The sequence below is a fragment of the Ranitomeya imitator genome, chromosome 3 (assembly GCF_032444005.1).
Source record: "Ranitomeya imitator isolate aRanImi1 chromosome 3, aRanImi1.pri, whole genome shotgun sequence".
Taxonomy (NCBI): domain Eukaryota; kingdom Metazoa; phylum Chordata; class Amphibia; order Anura; family Dendrobatidae; genus Ranitomeya; species Ranitomeya imitator.
Window position 1 is genome coordinate 560,274,695 of NC_091284.1, and position 18,400 is coordinate 560,293,094.

General features: G+C 41.8%; 1 protein-coding gene across 1 annotated transcript in view; it reads right to left on the minus strand.

Moving 5' to 3' along the window:
- The window catches only part of MYO16 (myosin XVI), a 701,007-nt gene that overhangs the window by 569,131 nt on the left and 113,476 nt on the right, over positions 1-18,400 (minus strand). Inside the window, exon 5 of the mRNA XM_069757932.1 lies at positions 8,911-9,019. Coding sequence (XP_069614033.1) covers positions 8,911-9,019 — 109 coding nt within the window. The remainder of the gene's footprint in view (positions 1-8,910; positions 9,020-18,400) is intronic.

Genomic DNA, 18,400 nt, shown 5'->3' on the forward strand with positions numbered 1-18,400 from the left:
AAAACGCTGTTAAGGACTGGCGGAACGCACCATGTATAGATGGTAAGAAACTAGGTGCGTTCGCAGTCCGAGGTCCACCGTGCAGGTAAAAGACCCTGCAGCTAGCAAGACGGACAATATGGCGGTACACTAAAGGATACACGCGTGGGTTAAACCTCACCCAGCGTGAAGAAAGCGATCCTGTTAATCCACAGGACCGCAGTACCGCACTAGTGCGCGAGCAAGTGGTCAGCGGACTTAACCCCAGAAGGGATTGGAGCCCGATTAGACCCTTGCTGGCGTAACACCGCAACTGGGTGTGTAGAGAACCTTAAAGAATATAAGTGCACCAGAGTGCGAGCGATGCCGCACTAACGGACGCCACTAACCACCCAGACTCGGGTATGGAAAGCGCAAGACAGGCGCACGGCGCCGTACTGGCAGGCACAGCTACAGGACGCTGAGATGTGTTTTTAGTGCTGTAGGCTAAGTCGGGCGCTAGGTAGCAGCCATACACCTTCCGCGAACAGACATTCAATAGGGAAGGGGTTTCCAAGGACGACTTGCACTCACAACATACACACATCAACAATTGTTTGACAATACTAGCGCATGGCCGTGCGGTCATGCGCAGTTTATATAACAGCAGCACAGGAAGTGGCCACAGCACTTTTGCCCTTCTAGGACCTGCCAAGAGGACCAATGGAATGTGCTGCAGAGCCTGAGCACATGACCCTCGATCTCCAACGGGAGACCTTACGCTGGGCATGCTCAGTACATGCAGACAAGGACTTAGTCCCAGAGAAGTCCGCTCGCTGCTGACCAGCACTGACTTTAATGGCAGAGACTGGAGAAGCAGCACTAACTCTCAGAACAGAGTGAGAATGAGCAAGACGCTGGGACCGACGTCCTTGCTGAGCAGGCTCCACTGCGGCTGGACAAGAATGGGAGACCGCAGCGGAAGTGGCTCGAGATTCCCCCTGTGCAGAAGCGGGAACTCGACCCCTAACATTACCCCCCCTCCTAGGGCCCCCCCCTCCTTGGGCCTCGCTACGTTCGAAGGCTGCAATGAGCTGCGGAGCCCGAATGTGCTCCACAGGCTCCCAGGTTCTATCCTCTGGACCATGACCCTTCCAATCCACCAAATAAAATTTTTTGCCACGTACCACCTTGCTTCCCACAATAGCATTCACCTCAAACTCATCCGTGGATGAACCCGATGTCCCAGCAGATAACTCAGAAAACCGAGACAAACGAACGGGCTTTAAGAGGGAAACGTGAAAGGTATCGGTGATACCAAGGCGTGGAGGAATGGCCAAACGGTAAACCACAGGGTTGACCTGTTCCAGAACTTTAAACGGGCCAATGTAGCGAGGAGCAAACTTAGTGGACTCAACTCGCAGCCTGATGTTACGGGCGGAGAGCCACACTAAGTCGCCGGGAGCAAAGACCGGAGCGGGACGCCGGTGTGTATCAGCCGAAACCCTCATTCTCTCCTTGGAGGCCCGAATGGCATCCTGTGTGCGGTCCCAGATGTCCCGTGCCTCCACCGCCCAGTCTGCCACCCTAGAATCGGTGGATGACACGGGCATGGGCACAGGAACACGCGGATGCTGGCCGTAATTAAGGAGAAAAGGAGTTTGGCCAGTGGAATCGGCTACGGCGTTGTTCAAGGCAAATTCCGCCCAAGGTAGCAAAGATGCCCAGTCATCCTGCCTAGCGGAGACGAAATGTCGCAAATACGTCACCAGAGTCTGGTTGGTTCTCTCCACCAACCCATTCGTCTCGGGATGATATGCAGAGGAGAGGTTTAACTCTATGCTGAGCAAACGGCAGAGCTCTCTCCAAAACCGAGACGCGAACTGGGGACCCCGATCGCTGACAATCTTATCAGGCATACCATGCAATCGAAAAACATGCTTCATGAACAACACCGCCAAGGCCCGTGCTGAGGGTAACCGAGGAAGCGGTACCAAATGTACCATCTTAGAGAAATGGTCGGTGACTACCCAAATAATGGAGCAGCCACGCGACTTGGGTAAGCCCACCACAAAGTCCATTCCGACCATCTCCCAGGGCCTGTCTGCCACCGGTAGAGGGTAAAGCAACCCAGCAGGCCGTTGCCGAGGAGACCGATTCTGGGCGCAAGAAACGCACGCCTGAATATAGTCCTTGACATCTCGGACCATATGCGGCCACCAATATGTTCTCGCCAAAAGCTCAGATGTCCTCTTGGTCCCAAAATGCCCACCCACTCTGGAGGAGTGAGCCCAAGAGAGAACCTCCGGTCGCAAGTTAGCTGGCACGAAAGTCTTGCCCGGGGGCACAGACTCCAGCGAAACCGGAGCTACAGTTCTCAAGCTCTCAGGCGGGACAATAAGCCGAGGCTCCTCCTCCTCCTCCTCAGATGACACTACGGAGCGGGAGAGAGCGTCGGCACGAACGTTCTTCTCCCCGGAGAGAAAATGGAGGGTAAAATGGAACCGGGAGAAAAACAGGGACCATCTAGCCTGGCGAGAATTTAGCCGCTGGGCCGTCTGTATATACACCAAGTTCTTGTGATCAGTGAAGACTTGGAAAGGAAAGCGAGCTCCCTCCAAGAGGTGTCTCCACTCTGAAAAAGCCAACTTCATGGCTAGCAACTCCCTGTCCCCGATGGAATAATTCCTCTCCGCTGGTGTGAAAGTTTTGGAGAAGAAGAAGCAAGGATGCTTCCGACCTTGAGCATCCTTTTGGAAAAGGACTGCTCCAGCACCAACGGATGAGGCATCCACCTCCAAGATGAATGGTTTATCTACATCGGGGCGATGTAGGATGGGAGCGCTAGCGAAGTGTGACTTAATCGAGAGAAAAGCCTTGGAGACCTCCTCTGACCACAACTTGGGATTTGCTCCCTTCTTGGTGAGGGCGACCAATGGAGCTACCAAAGTTGAGAAGTGTGGAATGAACTGGCGATAGTAATTAATGAACCCCATAAAGCGCTGCACCGCTTTAAGAGAATGGGGTTCCTGCCAGTCCATTACTGCCTGTAGCTTGGCAGGATCCATAGCCAAACCCTGGGCAGAAATGATATAACCAAGGAAAGGCAAGGACTCCTGCTCAAACACACACTTCTCCAACTTAGCGTAGAGGGAGTTTGCCCGTAAGAGGTCGAAGACTTTGCGAACATCTCTCCGATGGGAGTCTATATCTGGAGAGTAGATGAGAATGTCATCCAGATAGACTACGACCGAGGTGGTGAGCATATCCCGAAAGATGTCGTTCACAAAGTCTTGGAAAACGGCTGGGGCATTACAGAGCCCAAAGGGCATCACTAGATATTCATAGTGCCCATCCCTGGTGTTAAAAGCCGTCTTCCATTCATCCCCCTCACGGATGCGAATCAGGTTGTAAGCACCCCGCAGATCTAACTTTGTAAATACCTTTGCTCCCCGTAGCCTATCAAAGAGCTCAGATATCAGGGGTAATGGGTACTTGTTCTTAACGGTAATGGCGTTAAGACCCCTGTAGTCTATGCATGGACGTAAGTCTCCAGTCTTCTTCTGTACGAAGAAGAACGCAGCCCCTGCCAGTGACACTGACTTCCTAATGAATCCTCTTGCCAGATTCTCCTGAATATACTGGGACATTGCCTCCGTCTCCGGGAGAGATAACGGGTAGACTCGACCCCGGGGAGGCTCAGCACCAGGCAAGAGGTCAATAGGACAGTCATAGGGACGGTGAGGCGGAAGAGTCTCCGCAGCTCTTTTGGAGAACACGTCTGCATGGGACCAATAGTGCTTGGGGAGAGAGGAAAGATCTGCGGGTACCTGTGTAGTAGCAACCTGAACGCACTCCCTCTGACATCTACCCTCACAGGATTTACTCCATCCCAAAATTCTCCCAGAGGACCACTCAATATGAGGAGAATGGTAGCGAAGCCATGGCATCCCCAACAGGACCTCATCAATTCCCTCAGGAATGACTAATAGGGAGATTATCTCCTGATGTGATGGAGACACAGACAGCGTGAAAGGAATGGTTTGGTGGGTAATCTGTGAAGGTAGTGTTGACCCATTTACCACTCGAACGGTCACTGGCTGGGCGAGCATCACCAAGGGTATTGCGTGACGCTGGGCAAAGGCGGAGGACATAAAGTTACCCTCTGCCCCAGAATCCAAGCAAAGCTCGACCGTAAGAGTGGATGGGCCTATGGTAATTGTCCCCTTGAAGGACAACTTTGAGGCAAACGTCGCCGTGTCTAGTGTACCTCCTCCAACTGCCACTGGACGCTGACGTTTCCCCGACCGCTGAGGACTCTTGGAGACAAGACGTCCTGACTGCTGGCAAACATGACGGACCTTATGTGCACAAGCGGACTGAGACTTAGATCCCGCTCGTGTCACCTCCAAGGTCTCATGTGACTCAGATGCCTGGACTGGGAATTCCAAAGGTTTGGCGAAGTTAGGAGCCAGCCGAAACCTCTGCCTACACTGGGCTCGTTCCAACCTCCGCTCGTTAAAACGGAGGTCTATACGAGTAGAAATAGATATTAACTCCTCCAGTGTGGCAGGAATCTCCCTAGTGGCCAGAGCGTCCTTAACATGGTCAGCCAGGCCCCTCCAGAATATGGGGATAAGGGCTTTGTCCGACCACTCCAGCTCGGAAGCTAAAGTACGGAATCGGACAGAAAAATGGCTGACCAAGGACTCACCCTGAGTTAATGCCAGTAGTTGGAGCGCTGTATCATGGGTGAGTTGAGGTCCTAGAAAGACCTTTTTCAGCGTGCCCAGAAACAACGGAGCACTCTGCACCACATGATCATCACGCTCCCACAGCGGCGTAGCCCACTCCAACGCCCTGTCCGACAACAGCGAGACAATAAATCCCACCTTAGCCCGCTCTGTAGGAAAACGTGCAGCCAGGAGCTCGAGGTGGATAGAGCACTGACTCACGAATCCCCTACAAGTTTTGCAATCTCCAGAAAATTTTTCTGGCAACGGGAGGCGGGATAATGTCGGAACAGGGGTGGCAGTGGACAAGGTTGCTGCCGCCACGCCAGCAGCCTTTACAGCAACTGCGGTAACATCCACAGCTGAGGTTGAGTTCTCGAGAACCTTCAACCTACCCTCCAACTACTGGATATACCGCAAAGATTGCTGAATGTCCGCCATACTAGCCAGACCTTGGCGCTAGTATTCTGTTAAGGACTGGCGGAACGCACCATGTATAGATGGTAAGAAACTAGGTGCGTTCGCAGTCCGAGGTCCACCGTGCAGGTAAAAGACCCTGCAGCTAGCAAGACGGACAATATGGCGGTACACTAAAGGATACACGCGTGGGTTAAACCTCACCCAGCGTGAAGAAAGCGATCCTGTTAATCCACAGGACCGCAGTACCGCACTAGTGCGCGAGCAAGTGGTCAGCGGACTTAACCCCAGAAGGGATTGGAGCCCGATTAGACCCTTGCTGGCGTAACACCGCAACTGGGTGTGTAGAGAACCTTAAAGAATATAAGTGCACCAGAGTGCGAGTGATGCCGCACTAACGGACGCCACTAACCACCCAGACTCGGGTATGGAAAGCGCAAGACAGGCGCACGGCGCCGTACTGGCAGGCACAGCTACAGGACGCTGAGATGTGTTTTTAGTGCTGTAGGCTAAGTCGGGCGCTAGGTAGCAGCCATACACCTTCCGCGAACAGACATTCAATAGGGAAGGGGTTTCCAAGGACGACTTGCACTCACAACATACACACATCAACAATTGTTTGACAATACTAGCGCATGGCCGTGCGGTCATGCGCAGTTTATATAACAGCAGCACAGGAAGTGGCCACAGCACTTTTGCCCTTCTAGGACCTGCCAAGAGGACCAATGGAATGTGCTGCAGAGCCTGAGCACATGACCCTCGATCTCCAACGGGAGACCTTACGCTGGGCATGCTCAGTACATGCAGACAAGGACTTAGTCCCAGAGAAGTCCGCTCGCTGCTGACCAGCACTGACTTTAATGGCAGAGACTGAAGAAGCAGCACTAACTCTCAGAACAGAGTGAGAATGAGCAAGACGCTGGGACCGACGTCCTTGCTGAGCAGGCTCCACTGCGGCTGGACAAGAATGGGAGACCGCAGCGGAAGTGGCTCGAGATTCCCCCTGTGCAGAAGCGGGAACTCGACCCCTAACAAACGCATACCAAAAAACGCATGCATTTTTATTGTTAAATATAGGGAAAAAACGCATGTTTTTTTGTGTTTTTTACCGCAAAAACGCAAAAAAACCGCAAATGTGAAACCACCCTAAGTATACTTATCCTGAAGTATCAGAAGAACTAAGTATACTTATCCTGAAGCATCAGTAGAGCTAAGTATACTTATCCTGAAGTATCAGAAGAACTAAGTTTACTTATCCTGAAGTATCAGAAGAACTAAGTATACTTATCCTGAAGTATCAGAAGAACTAAGTATACTTATCCTGAAACATCAGAAGAGCTAAATATACTTATCCTGAAGTATCAGAAGAGCTAAGTATACTTATCCTGAAGTACCAGAAGAACTAAGTATACTTATACTGAAGTATTAGAAGAATTAAGTATACTTATCCTGAAGTATCAGAAAAACTAAGTATACTTATACTGAAGTATTAGAAGAATTAAGTATACTTATCCTGAAGTATCAGAAGAGCTAAGTATACTTATCCTGAAGTACCAGAAGAATTAAGTATACTTATACTGAAGTATTAGAAGAATTAAGTATACTTATCCTGAAGTACCAGAAGAACTAAGTATACTTATACTGAAGTATTAGAAGAATTAAGTATACTTATCCTGAAGTATCAGAAGAGCTAAGTATACTTATCCTGAAGTACCAGAAGAATTAAGTATACTTATACTGAAGTATTAGAAGAATTAAGTATACTTATCCTGAAGTACCAGAAGAACTAAGTATACTTATACTGAAGTATTAGAAGAATTAAGTATACTTATCCTGAAGTACCAGAAGAACTAAGTATACTTATACTGAAGTATTAGAAGAATTAAGTATACTTATCCTGAAGTACCAGAAGAACTAAGTATACTTATACTGAAGTATTAGAAGAATTAAGTATACTTATAGTGCCGTTACTGTCTCTGACGATGTCCTACAACCTACAGAACGTTATGATCTACTGCACATTTAGGCTGGGCAAAATTTTTCCTACAGTGGCAGAAAAATTAGTAATATTTTATCTTGGTCTTAGAGGGGTCATTCAGCTTTGTGAACCTTTTTTTCTTCCTTAAATAGGGCTAAAAAAAATTATATAAAACAATTTGCACTATATTCCTCCCATAGATGCTGTATTACAATGTTTATTGCTGACTGCAGATAGAGTTATCGGGGTTATCCATATTATCTTTATTTTATCAGGACATGATTTTGTGCCACTTACTAATATATAAGTATGACAGGTTCTCCTCCTGCCCAAGTTAGGGCAGATTTCCTCACAAACCTCATAGCTCTCCAGTCCATAAAATGGCTGCTGGTGGATGAGCATGTGACCAGACCTGTACCTTCGTCTCCTCCAATGGAAAAGCAGTTTTATCATGTGAGGTTTTCTATTAGATAAGACTGGTGGACAGGTCTGATCACATGCTCTTCCACCCGCAGCCATTGGCTATTGTATGGACTGGAGAGCTGTGCAGTCTGTGAGGAAAGCTGCAGTAACAAGATCCGGAGGAGAACCTGTCATCACTATTTAATGATAAGTGCCACAGAGTCATTTCCTCAACACAGCTAGTATAATAAGGATAATTTGGCCGACCCCAATAACTCATTCTGCAGCCAGCAATGGACAGTGTAATACAGCGACTGTACTGGACAATCCATTTAAAGCCAAAACAAAATATTAAAAATTTGGTCAAGTAGCCAATTTGCCTCCTAAATTCCCACACAGTATATAAGCCGGCCCCAAAAATAAGGTTTTGTCTATTTATTTTCAATTATTTACAGTGAAAACTTTCATTTTAATTTCTAATTCATCTCTATATTGTCTGGAATATACAAAGGGCTTCAAGCTACTGTCAGATTTGATGAATTGCTACTGTTCTTCAGAGGCATTTTCTGCCGGCTCTAGGACCTTGACTGCTTGAGCAGTCATGGTTTAGGATTATGAGCGTGCAAACTGTGAAGAATCAAGAATATCTGAAAAATGGCCTCTAACAGTCCTCGGAGGAAAACAGGCACAGAATGTTTTAGAATAGAAATGTGTTTTTGACACTATGTCACTTAACTATCTCATGGAAATACAGTACAATGCTGAAAAGTACGCAATAGAACATTATGTCAACTCAATACATAATAACGATTATTTATTAAATTGACTATTAAGCTACAGTTTCTGTTATATTTTCCAAGGCAAGAAACAACGTATCATATTAAATTGAGAGCCTGAGCCACCACTGCATAACCGGTTAATGCAATCATGACCATTTAATTAGCTATTCTGCCATTTCATTACCAGGCTATAATCATTACCTTAAAGGCCACTGTGCATGTATGCATGTAATAAGCATTAAAATGCACACATCAGAGGAAGGATTAATAAGTTCACATTTCTATTTTAATGAAACTATTAATGAGCAAGGATTAATTACTATTAAGTCCCACAGATAAATGGTTATTTTTTTTTACAATTATCTTACATTGCTAGACTTATTAAATAAGTAATTTATTTGATGCAGTGTTTTATAGACCCCAGGAAGGGCAAAAGGACAGATAGAAACAAAAGGAAGTGATAAAGAAGACAAAACAAAAGTTTTTGTCATTCGTGTGATGTCTACGGAAAATTATAATTTTTTTCAGCTCACATTTGGCCATTCAAGTCACCTGTTAACAGTTTTTCCAAGATCTGTTTTTTTCGGAACATAAAAATTAGCCATGCTTATGCAAAAATAGCATTATATATTTTGATACGTACCATTTTCTTCTAAATAAGTTAAAATAATTGAGTTGGATTCAGTTCCTTCACTGGCATAGTCAAGAGGTACATTGCCATTAACATCTCGCAAAAGAACATTTGCCCCAGACTAAGGAGAAAATAGAATAAAGCATAACAGTAGGTAAAATGCAGTAAGCTTATATCATTGTACATTTTTAATTTTGTATTGAGTTAAAGTGCAAACATTTTATAAAATGCAATAATTTATAAGATCACACAGATGGTGTTAGTTGCACCAAATTAATCAAGATGTTCACTTAACATAATCAATATGTAATTCCCAATGCGTGGTCAACACTTTTTTTGCATCACCTCATAGTTACTGTACGTGTTCGCCTCTATTTTGCTTTAAAAAAAATGACACCTGCTGTTCATAAATGTATTACACTTTATTAACCATGAACAGGTGCCAAAAATCCTCTCATCGCTATATAGACCCACAGACTTTTCAATACCAAACCTAGAAAGAGTCCAGTAATACAGAGATAATCCCATAAAGTTTATTCCATCATGGTTAAAACAAGGTACTACTGACATATTTTTTTTTATTCTGTTTTAACTATGATGGAATAAATGTAAAATCATATGGGATTATTTCTGTATTGCTGTACTCTAACAAAGTTTGCTATTTCTTTAGACAGTTTTGAAAACTGTCAAAGTTGGTAAGCAAAAGTGTCTAAATGCATAGTAAATTGGACACATAGGGGACGAAGATTCATCAAGATTGGGGTAGCACACACTCACACTATGCCTTATTTTTTAATCTTTATTAAGTTTAGCAAACAGGAATACAAATACAAGTAGTGAAAGAAACAAGACCACGTGAACATAACAATAAACAGCATTATCCAAGGTAGAGTCACTGGTTGTAGATTGGTTCAACATGTTATAGAACATACCAGCGTAGGTGGCTCAAACTTAAACATTAATTCCTTAAATATTCAGGTAGATGATCAAAGGGGTATAAGAAAGAAAAAATGCATGAGAAAAAGATAAACCAAGAACACAAATTTACACAAAGACAAAGGAGGGAGGGGGAAGGAATGTATTGGAAGGAGGGAGAGGGGAACATCAGAGAGGCTCTTAAAGAGTGGACTTAGTTTTCCCCAATGAGGTCAGGGTAATCAGAGAAAGATCTAAACTCCAGCCAATAAAGCGCTATGCCAGTCTTGATGGAGTAAAAGAGACACCTATTCCATGAAGAGGCACACGCCACGTAAAGAATTCAGTGCCTCTTCTAAGTGGTGTGTGCGTTTGTGTGCAGCACCATAAATGGTTCTCCAGTGAAAATGTCAATAGAAGCAAAATCTTTTCCCAAATGCGCGATATGCAAACATTTTGATGCCAGGGAGGTTAACAAAAAAGCACAGCGAAGAGCGCTAAATTTATTGTTTCCTATGTAACACTTTTCAAAGAAAAGGTTAGTTGCAATGACTTTTGCTGAAGGGATAATTATTTCTAATTCTTTGTTTTACAATTTTTAGTAGTGTTTAAAGAGAGTAAACTGTCAGAAAACCAATAAAGATAAGGGAACAAACAGACAGTAGGCCATAACTGCAAAAATAATATAAAGACAGTATACTAAAACAGATAAAAATGAGTTACAATAAAAGTAATTAAAGGTATCCAGCAAAAATATTCTATGTATCATAATAACCTGCTGAAAGAAACCAAATAAATATAACAAAGCTAATAGGATTTGTGCTTCATTACTTACAACAGTAAAAAGAATTGCATACATAAATTAGTTACCAAGACAAATATACAGTACCTCTCGAATTAGAAGAAAAACCTATGAAGACCAAAAACTAAATCATAAATGTATAATTAAGTATAAAAACTAGAAGGTGTCCCTTAATATATAATACTAGATGGTGGCCCAATTGTAACACATCGGGTATTCTAGAATATGTATGTAGTATATAGCACAGCCCACGCAGTATATAACACAGCTCACGCAGTATATAACAAGGCCCACGTAGTATATAACACAGCCCACTTAGTATAATGCACAGCCAGATAGTATATAGCACACCCCACGTAGTATATAGCACAGCGACATAGTATATAACACAGCCCATGCAGTATATAACACAGCCCATGCAGTATATAACACAGCCCATGCAGCATATAACACAGCCCATGCAGTATATAACACAGCCCACGTAGTATATAACACAGCCCACATAGTATATAGCAGTGTGGGCACCATATCCCTGTTAAAAAAAACAATTTAAATAAAAAATAGTATATACTCACCTTCCGGCGACCCCCCCGATCCAGCCCAGGCCTTTAGCGATGCTCCTCGCGATGCTCCGTTCCCAGTAATGCTTTGCGGCAATAACCCGTGATCATGTAGTGGTCTCGCGAGACTGCTACGTCATTACCTCGTGAGACCGCTACGTGATCTCGAGTCATTGCCATGCATTCTTGGGACCGGAGCGTCATGAGGAGCGGGAAAGGCTGCCGCAGACGCCAGAAGGTGAGAATATAATTTTTTTTATTATTATTTTTAACATTATAATATTTTTGCTATTGATGCTGCATAGGGAAAAAGTGAAGCGGTTTTTAAATCCCGCCCCAATATCGCTGATTGGTCGCGGCCGGCAATCAGCGACTTGGGATTTTTATTACGGAAGTTACAGACACACAGATGGAAGTACCCCTTAGACAATTATATATATAGAGAACCATTTCCATAGAATGGAGTAGAGGAGGGAAATTAGTGATGAGAAGGCTAAAATAACTTGAGGAGTTAGTTATTTTGGGTATCTAGGAGAAGGAGGTCCTGATTAGCCTACAATTTTGTATCTGTTATTATTGGGTTTTAGAAAATCTTGTGGTATATTCTTGGACGAAATTTATATCTAATAGTAATTAAAAAAAAGCTACAAATAAGATGTAAAAATAAAAGGTGCCTGTTTATAAGATGCATAATAATAGCAATTCAAAAATTCTGCTAATATTGGAATACCTCGCTTTATGAGTTGGTGTTTTTGATAGAAAACAGAAACTGGGAATTTACATTTCCAATGGATTTTCTAATGTGTTTCAAACCAACCTGCATTTGTAGTTATAAGAAACATTCTAACACTCTCGCACCCCTCCAATCTATTCTAAACTCTACTGTCCGACTAATCCACCTGTCCCCCCGCTATTCCCCAGCCTCTCCCCTCTGTCAATCCCTGCACTGGCTCCCCATTACCCAAAGACTCCAGTTCAAAACCCTAACCATGGCATACAAAGCCGTCCACAACCTGTGTACTCCATACATATGTGACCTCGTCTACCGGTACTTACCTGCACGCAACCTCCAATCCTCACAAGGTCTTCTTCTCTACTCCCCTCTTATCTCTTCTTCCCACAATCGCATACAAGATTTCTCCTGTGCATCACCCCTAATCTGGAACTCTACTATAACATATCAGAATCTCGCCTACCATGGAAACCTTCAAAAAGAACCTGAAGACCTACCTCTTCAGAAAAGCCTACAATCTACAGTAACCACTGATCGACCAAACCACTGCACGACCAGCTCTTCCATGGCCTATCCTCACCTATCCCTTGCAGATTGTGAGCCCTTGCGGGCAGGATCCTCTCTCCTCCTGTACCAGTCATGACTTGTATTGTTTAAGATTACTGTAAGGGTATGTGCACACGTAGAAAGCTCCTCTGTGGATTTTACCGCAGCGGATTTGATAAATCCACAGGGCAAAACCGCTGTGGTTTTTCCTGCGGATTTATCGCGTTTTCTATTGTGGATTCCGCTGCGGATTTACATCTGCAGTTTTCTATTGGAGCAGATGTAAAAACGCTGCGGATTCTGCACAAAGAATTGACATGTTGCGGAAAATAAAATGCTGTGTTTCCGCACGTTTTTTTCCGCAGCATGGGCACAGAGTTTTTGGTTTCCCATGGTTTACGGAAACACTGTGGATCTGCAGCAAAATCCGCAACGTGTGCACATACCCTAATTGTTTTTATTATGTATACCCCTCCTCACATGTAAATCACCATGGAATAAATGGCACTATAATAATAAATAATAATGATAATTCTGGTTATATGGCAGATTTTGTTGCAATCCTGCCACAGTAAAAAAAAGAACTACAGCAAACATATAGCATGGCTGTAATAAGGAAGTGTACTTTCAACAAAGTTTGTATAAATTTATAGTATAAGAATAAGAAGCTTTATAATGCATTTTATCAACTTGAAATATAAATAATAGACTGAAACATCTGGACTTTGTTTGGTCCTCTTAGTCATTAACAAGAACCAGATATACATAACTTCTGATATTAATACACTCGTAAAAATAATTGCCAACAATGATATTGACAGTTGTAAGCAATGTAATTGAACATTTTATCAGGAAACATGTCTTTAAAAAAAGAACAATAAATCGATAAATTAACAGTTCATTAACTGGAATTTGGTAACCATCTGAGCAAATTAAAAAAAAACTAAACATTAAGTCATTTCACTCCTCTTTATACCCTTATTTCATTAAAACAGAAAATAATAGAGTTGTGTAGTGATGAAGCAAGAATGCTTGCTACTCAGGGGACTTGAATTTTCACACTATGCTATCATTTTTCAGATGTAGTTGTCTGGAACCATGTTTTTCAACTTTGCCCATTGCTCATGTGAAGAAGTGATTAGCCCTTTAGCTATTTTCACATCCCATCCATAATCTAGCTAGCCACTTTGAATACGAGCAGAACTCATCCCTTGATAGATGATTACCAACAGGAAGAGTAGAAATGGAAGAGAAGCTCCTTTTCCTCTTTGAAATGATAAAAACAACACATACAGTGGGTATGGAAAGTATTCAGAAAGTATTCAGACTCCTTTGGTTAATTCAAGAAAGTTCATTTTTTATCATTAATGTACACTCTGCACTCCATCTTTACTAAAAAAAAAACAGAAATGTAGAAATTTTTGAAAATTTAAATAAAAAAACTGAAATATCACATGGTCATAAGTATTCAGACCCTTTGCTCAGACACTCATACTTAAGTCACATGCTGTCCATTATTTCCTTGTGATCCTCCTTGAGATGGTTCTACTCCTTCATTGGAGTCCAGCTGTGTTTAGAAAGAAAATGCTTTTTTTTTACAAAACAAAGATTTGCACAGCCATATTTTGAAAGCTATAATTTTCTATATTTTCTGCCGATAGAGTCATGTGAGGGCTCGTTTTTGTAGAATGAGTTGATGTTTTTATTAGTGTCATTTTCAGGTTCATAATATTTTTTGATTGCTTTCTATTATGATTTTTGGGAGGCAGAATGAACAAAAAACAGCAAATCAGGAATTATATTTGGGCTTTTTTTCTTGTGCTGTTTCACTGTGTGGTGATAGTGATAATCTTTAGAAATACCCTGGTTTAGGGAAAGAGGAAAAAGAAACAAGTGCGGCACTTCCTCTGAGCGTAATACGTTTTTACCAATAGCTAAAAAAAATTCTTTTAATTGTGATTATGCTCACCTTTTTTCAGTAAGAAATGCACGTTGAGATTCTCAAGCAATCAATTCTTTAGACAACTCTTCTCCGTATGTTGTATAATCCAATAAGGTGTGCAGCTCACTTTGGAGAACTATGTGTTGATCCTGCTTCGGATCCACATAGGTGGCGACTTCAAAGGAAAAATAAACTCCAAGCAAATGTGGCGCTAAGCACCTACAGATTTTTCGAATGCATCCACTGTTAATAAAAATTCATTTATTTTCTCAAAATAAAAAAATAAAATATATTTGTAAAATATTTTTAAAATATAGTACAACGCGTTTCGGCTGCTAATATTACAGTGCAGCCTTCATCAGGTAGCAAAAACAAACAAAAAAAACAAAAAAAATAGACATACAATAAGCACTATAAAGTGATGTTACAACCTCCAAGTTTTCTTATTTATGAGGGTTCCTAGAAGGGATTAGCAGGGCGGGATCGGGGATCAGGCTCTCCTTTCCTGACGAATAACTACATGGTAGCCTTTAAAGAGACTCATTATTTATATATATATATATATATATATATATATATATATATATATATATATATATATATATATATATATATATATATAAAAGAGCAATTTAGTACTTCTATTCTATCCAAACTGAGCTTTTAAATACATGGTGTTACATTGTTACGAACAAACATAACATTATAAGTATAGGTATAGGTATACATATAATTATAAATATGATTCACTCTGATACTTTATCAATTTTACTGCTATCGTCTCTACTTGAATCAATTCATCCCATAAAAACAAAATGAAAAAAAGAAATTAAAAAAAAAAAAAAAAAGGATTTAGTTGTTCTATTAACCCATGTGCAAACAACTAAGCTATTTATGACAAACCCTTACATATTCTCTACTACATCTACTTATCCCTGGGATTATCCCTGGGATAAGAAATATCCAGAAAAATTAATTGAGACAGCATACAGAAAGAATATGGACAAAGTACAGGAGGATTGTCTCCCAAGTAGGAAGGGAAAAGATTGTAATGCAGAGGAAACTAGAGGGAAAGAACGGCCAGCAAGCAATGAGGAGAATAAGAGAAATCTTTGGAAGTTTAATTTTATAACAACTTATAATAAAGGGAATGTATTGATAAGGAGAATTTTAAAAAAATATTGGTATATTTTAAAAAAGATGTGATTCTTGGGAAAATGCTTCCAAGGGAACCGGGAGTAACTTTTAGGAGAGGGGCGACAGTGAAAAATATTGTAGCTCAGAGTAAATTAAGAGAGGTTCCAAAAATAGAAAATATGATAGGAAACAATACCAATGTGAATGGAGGGAAGATGAACACAGGAGTATATAGATGCTCTTCAAACAAATGTAAATGTTGTAAGATCATTAACCATGGAGCTCGGAGTATTCAATCTAATACTACTGGGGAAACAATTAAGATTAAGCAGAGACTCACATGTAGAACGGATTTTGTCATCTATGTAGTGACTTGCAAATACAGGCTCCAATACGTGGAACGAACTTCCCAGGAATTGAGTGCCCGGATAAATAATCACCGCTATAATGCAAAAAACGGGCAGATTAAACATAGTCTGTCCCGTCATCTCCTGCTGAAGCACAATAAATGCTTCTGCATCACGGTCACACCGCTGGAGCATATACCAAAAGGGGCTAATAACAGGAACAAATTATTAAACCGCAAGGAGTCATATTGGATATATAGGTTACAAAGCCTTTATCCAAATGGACTTAATGATGTAGTAGAGAATGTGTAAGGGTTTGTCATAAATAGCTCAGTCGTTTGCACATGGGTTAATATAACAACTAAATCCTTTTTTTTTTTTTATTATTTTGTTTTTATGGGATAAATTGATTCATGTAGAGATGATAGCAGTAAAATTGATAAAGTATCAGAGTGAATCATATTTATAATTATATGCATACCTATACTTATAATGTTATGCTTGTTCGTAACAATGTAACATAGTAACATAGTAACATAGTAACATAGTTAGTAAGGCCGAAAAAAGACATTTGTCCATCCAGTTCAGCCTATATTCCATCATAATAAATCCCCAGATCTACGTCCTTCTACAGAACCTAATTGTATGATACAATATTGTTCTGCTCCAGGAAGACATCCAGGCCTCTCTTGAACCCCTCGACTGAGTTCGCCATCACCACCTCCTCAGGCAAGCAATTCCAGATTCTCACTGCCCTAACAGTAAAGAATCCTCTTCTATGTTGGTGGAAAAACCTTCTCTCCTCCAGACGCAAAGAATGCCCCCTTGTGCCCGTCACCTTCCTTGGTATAAACAGATCCTCAGCGAGATATTTGTATTGTCCCCTTATATACTTATACATGGTTATTAGATCGCCCCTCAGTCGTCTTTTTTCTAGACTAAATAATCCTAATTTCGCTAATCTATCTGGGTATTGTAGTTCTCCCATCCCCTTTATTAATTTTGTTGCCCTCCTTTGTACTCTCTCTAGTTCCATTATATCCTTCCTGAGCACCGGTGCCCAAAACTGGACACAGTACTCCATGTGCGGTCTAACTAGGGATTTGTACAGAGGCAGTATAATGCTCTCATCATGTGTATCCAGACCTCTTTTAATGCACCCCATGATCCTGTTTGCCTTGGCAGCTGCTGCCTGGCACTGGCTGCTCCAGGTAAGTTTATCATTAACTAGGATCCCCAAGTCCTTCTCCCTGTCAGATTTACCCAGTGGTTTCCCATTCAGTGTGTAATGGTGACATTGATTCCTTCTTCCCATGTGTATAACCTTACATTTATCATTGTTAAACCTCATCTGCCACCTTTCAGCCCAAGTTTCCAACTTATCCAGATCCATCTGTAGCAGAATACTATCTTCTCTTGTATTAACTGCTTTACATAGTTTTGTATCATCTGCAAATATCGATATTTTACTGTGTAAACCTTCTACCAGATCATTAATGAATATGTTGAAGAGAACAGGTCCCAATACTGACCCCTGCGGTACCCCACTGGTCACAGTGACCCAGTTAGAGACTATACCATTTATAACCACCCTCTGCTTTCTATCACTAAGCCAGTTACTAACCCATTTACACACATGTATTTAAAAGCTCATTTTGGATAGAATAGAAGTACTAAATAGCTCTTTTATATATATACTAGATGGCAGCCCGATTCTAAAGAATCGGGAGTCTAGAATCCATATATACTTTATTTATTCAAATGTAAGAATAATACAATTAATAAATCATAGTAAGAAAGAACAAAAATAATAGGCAGTATATGGAGAAAACACCAAACAAAAGTTCAAAATTGGTGTGAAAATGTCACTGAACCACTTCACAACTAAATATATATAGTTTTGGTAAATGGTATTATCATTTTTTTGACGAAATTCGGCAGGAGCTTGAAGAGCAACGTCACTGGGCCCGCCTCCACGCAGTAGAAACTTGCTGTGAGGTAAAAATTCAAAAATCACACCAAAATGGCGGGCGGAGTGTGTCACAGTACGGCACGTTTCTGATTGGTCGCTCGCAGCAGGCGGCAACCAATCAGACACTGGACACTGTTGACGTCACTTATCTCCGGACATTAGCTCCGGACATTAGCTCCGGACATTAGCACCGGACATTATCTCCGCACATTAGCTCCGGACATTAGCTCCGGACATTAGCTCTGGACAAAGCCACGGAAGTTGGCACAAATTGCAGGAAGTAGTATTCTAGGCAATTAATCTCCGGACATTAGCTCCGGACATTAGCTCCGGACATTAGCTCCGGACAAAGCCACGGAAGTTGGCACAAATTGCAGGAAGTAGTATTCTAAGCAATTATATATTAGATATATAAGAATAATGAGTCTCTTTATAGGCTACCATGTAGTTATTCGTCAGGAAAGGAGAACCTAATCCCCGGTCCCGCCCTGCTAATCCCTTCTAGGAACCCTCATAAATTTATTTTTGAGAAAATAAATGAATTTTTA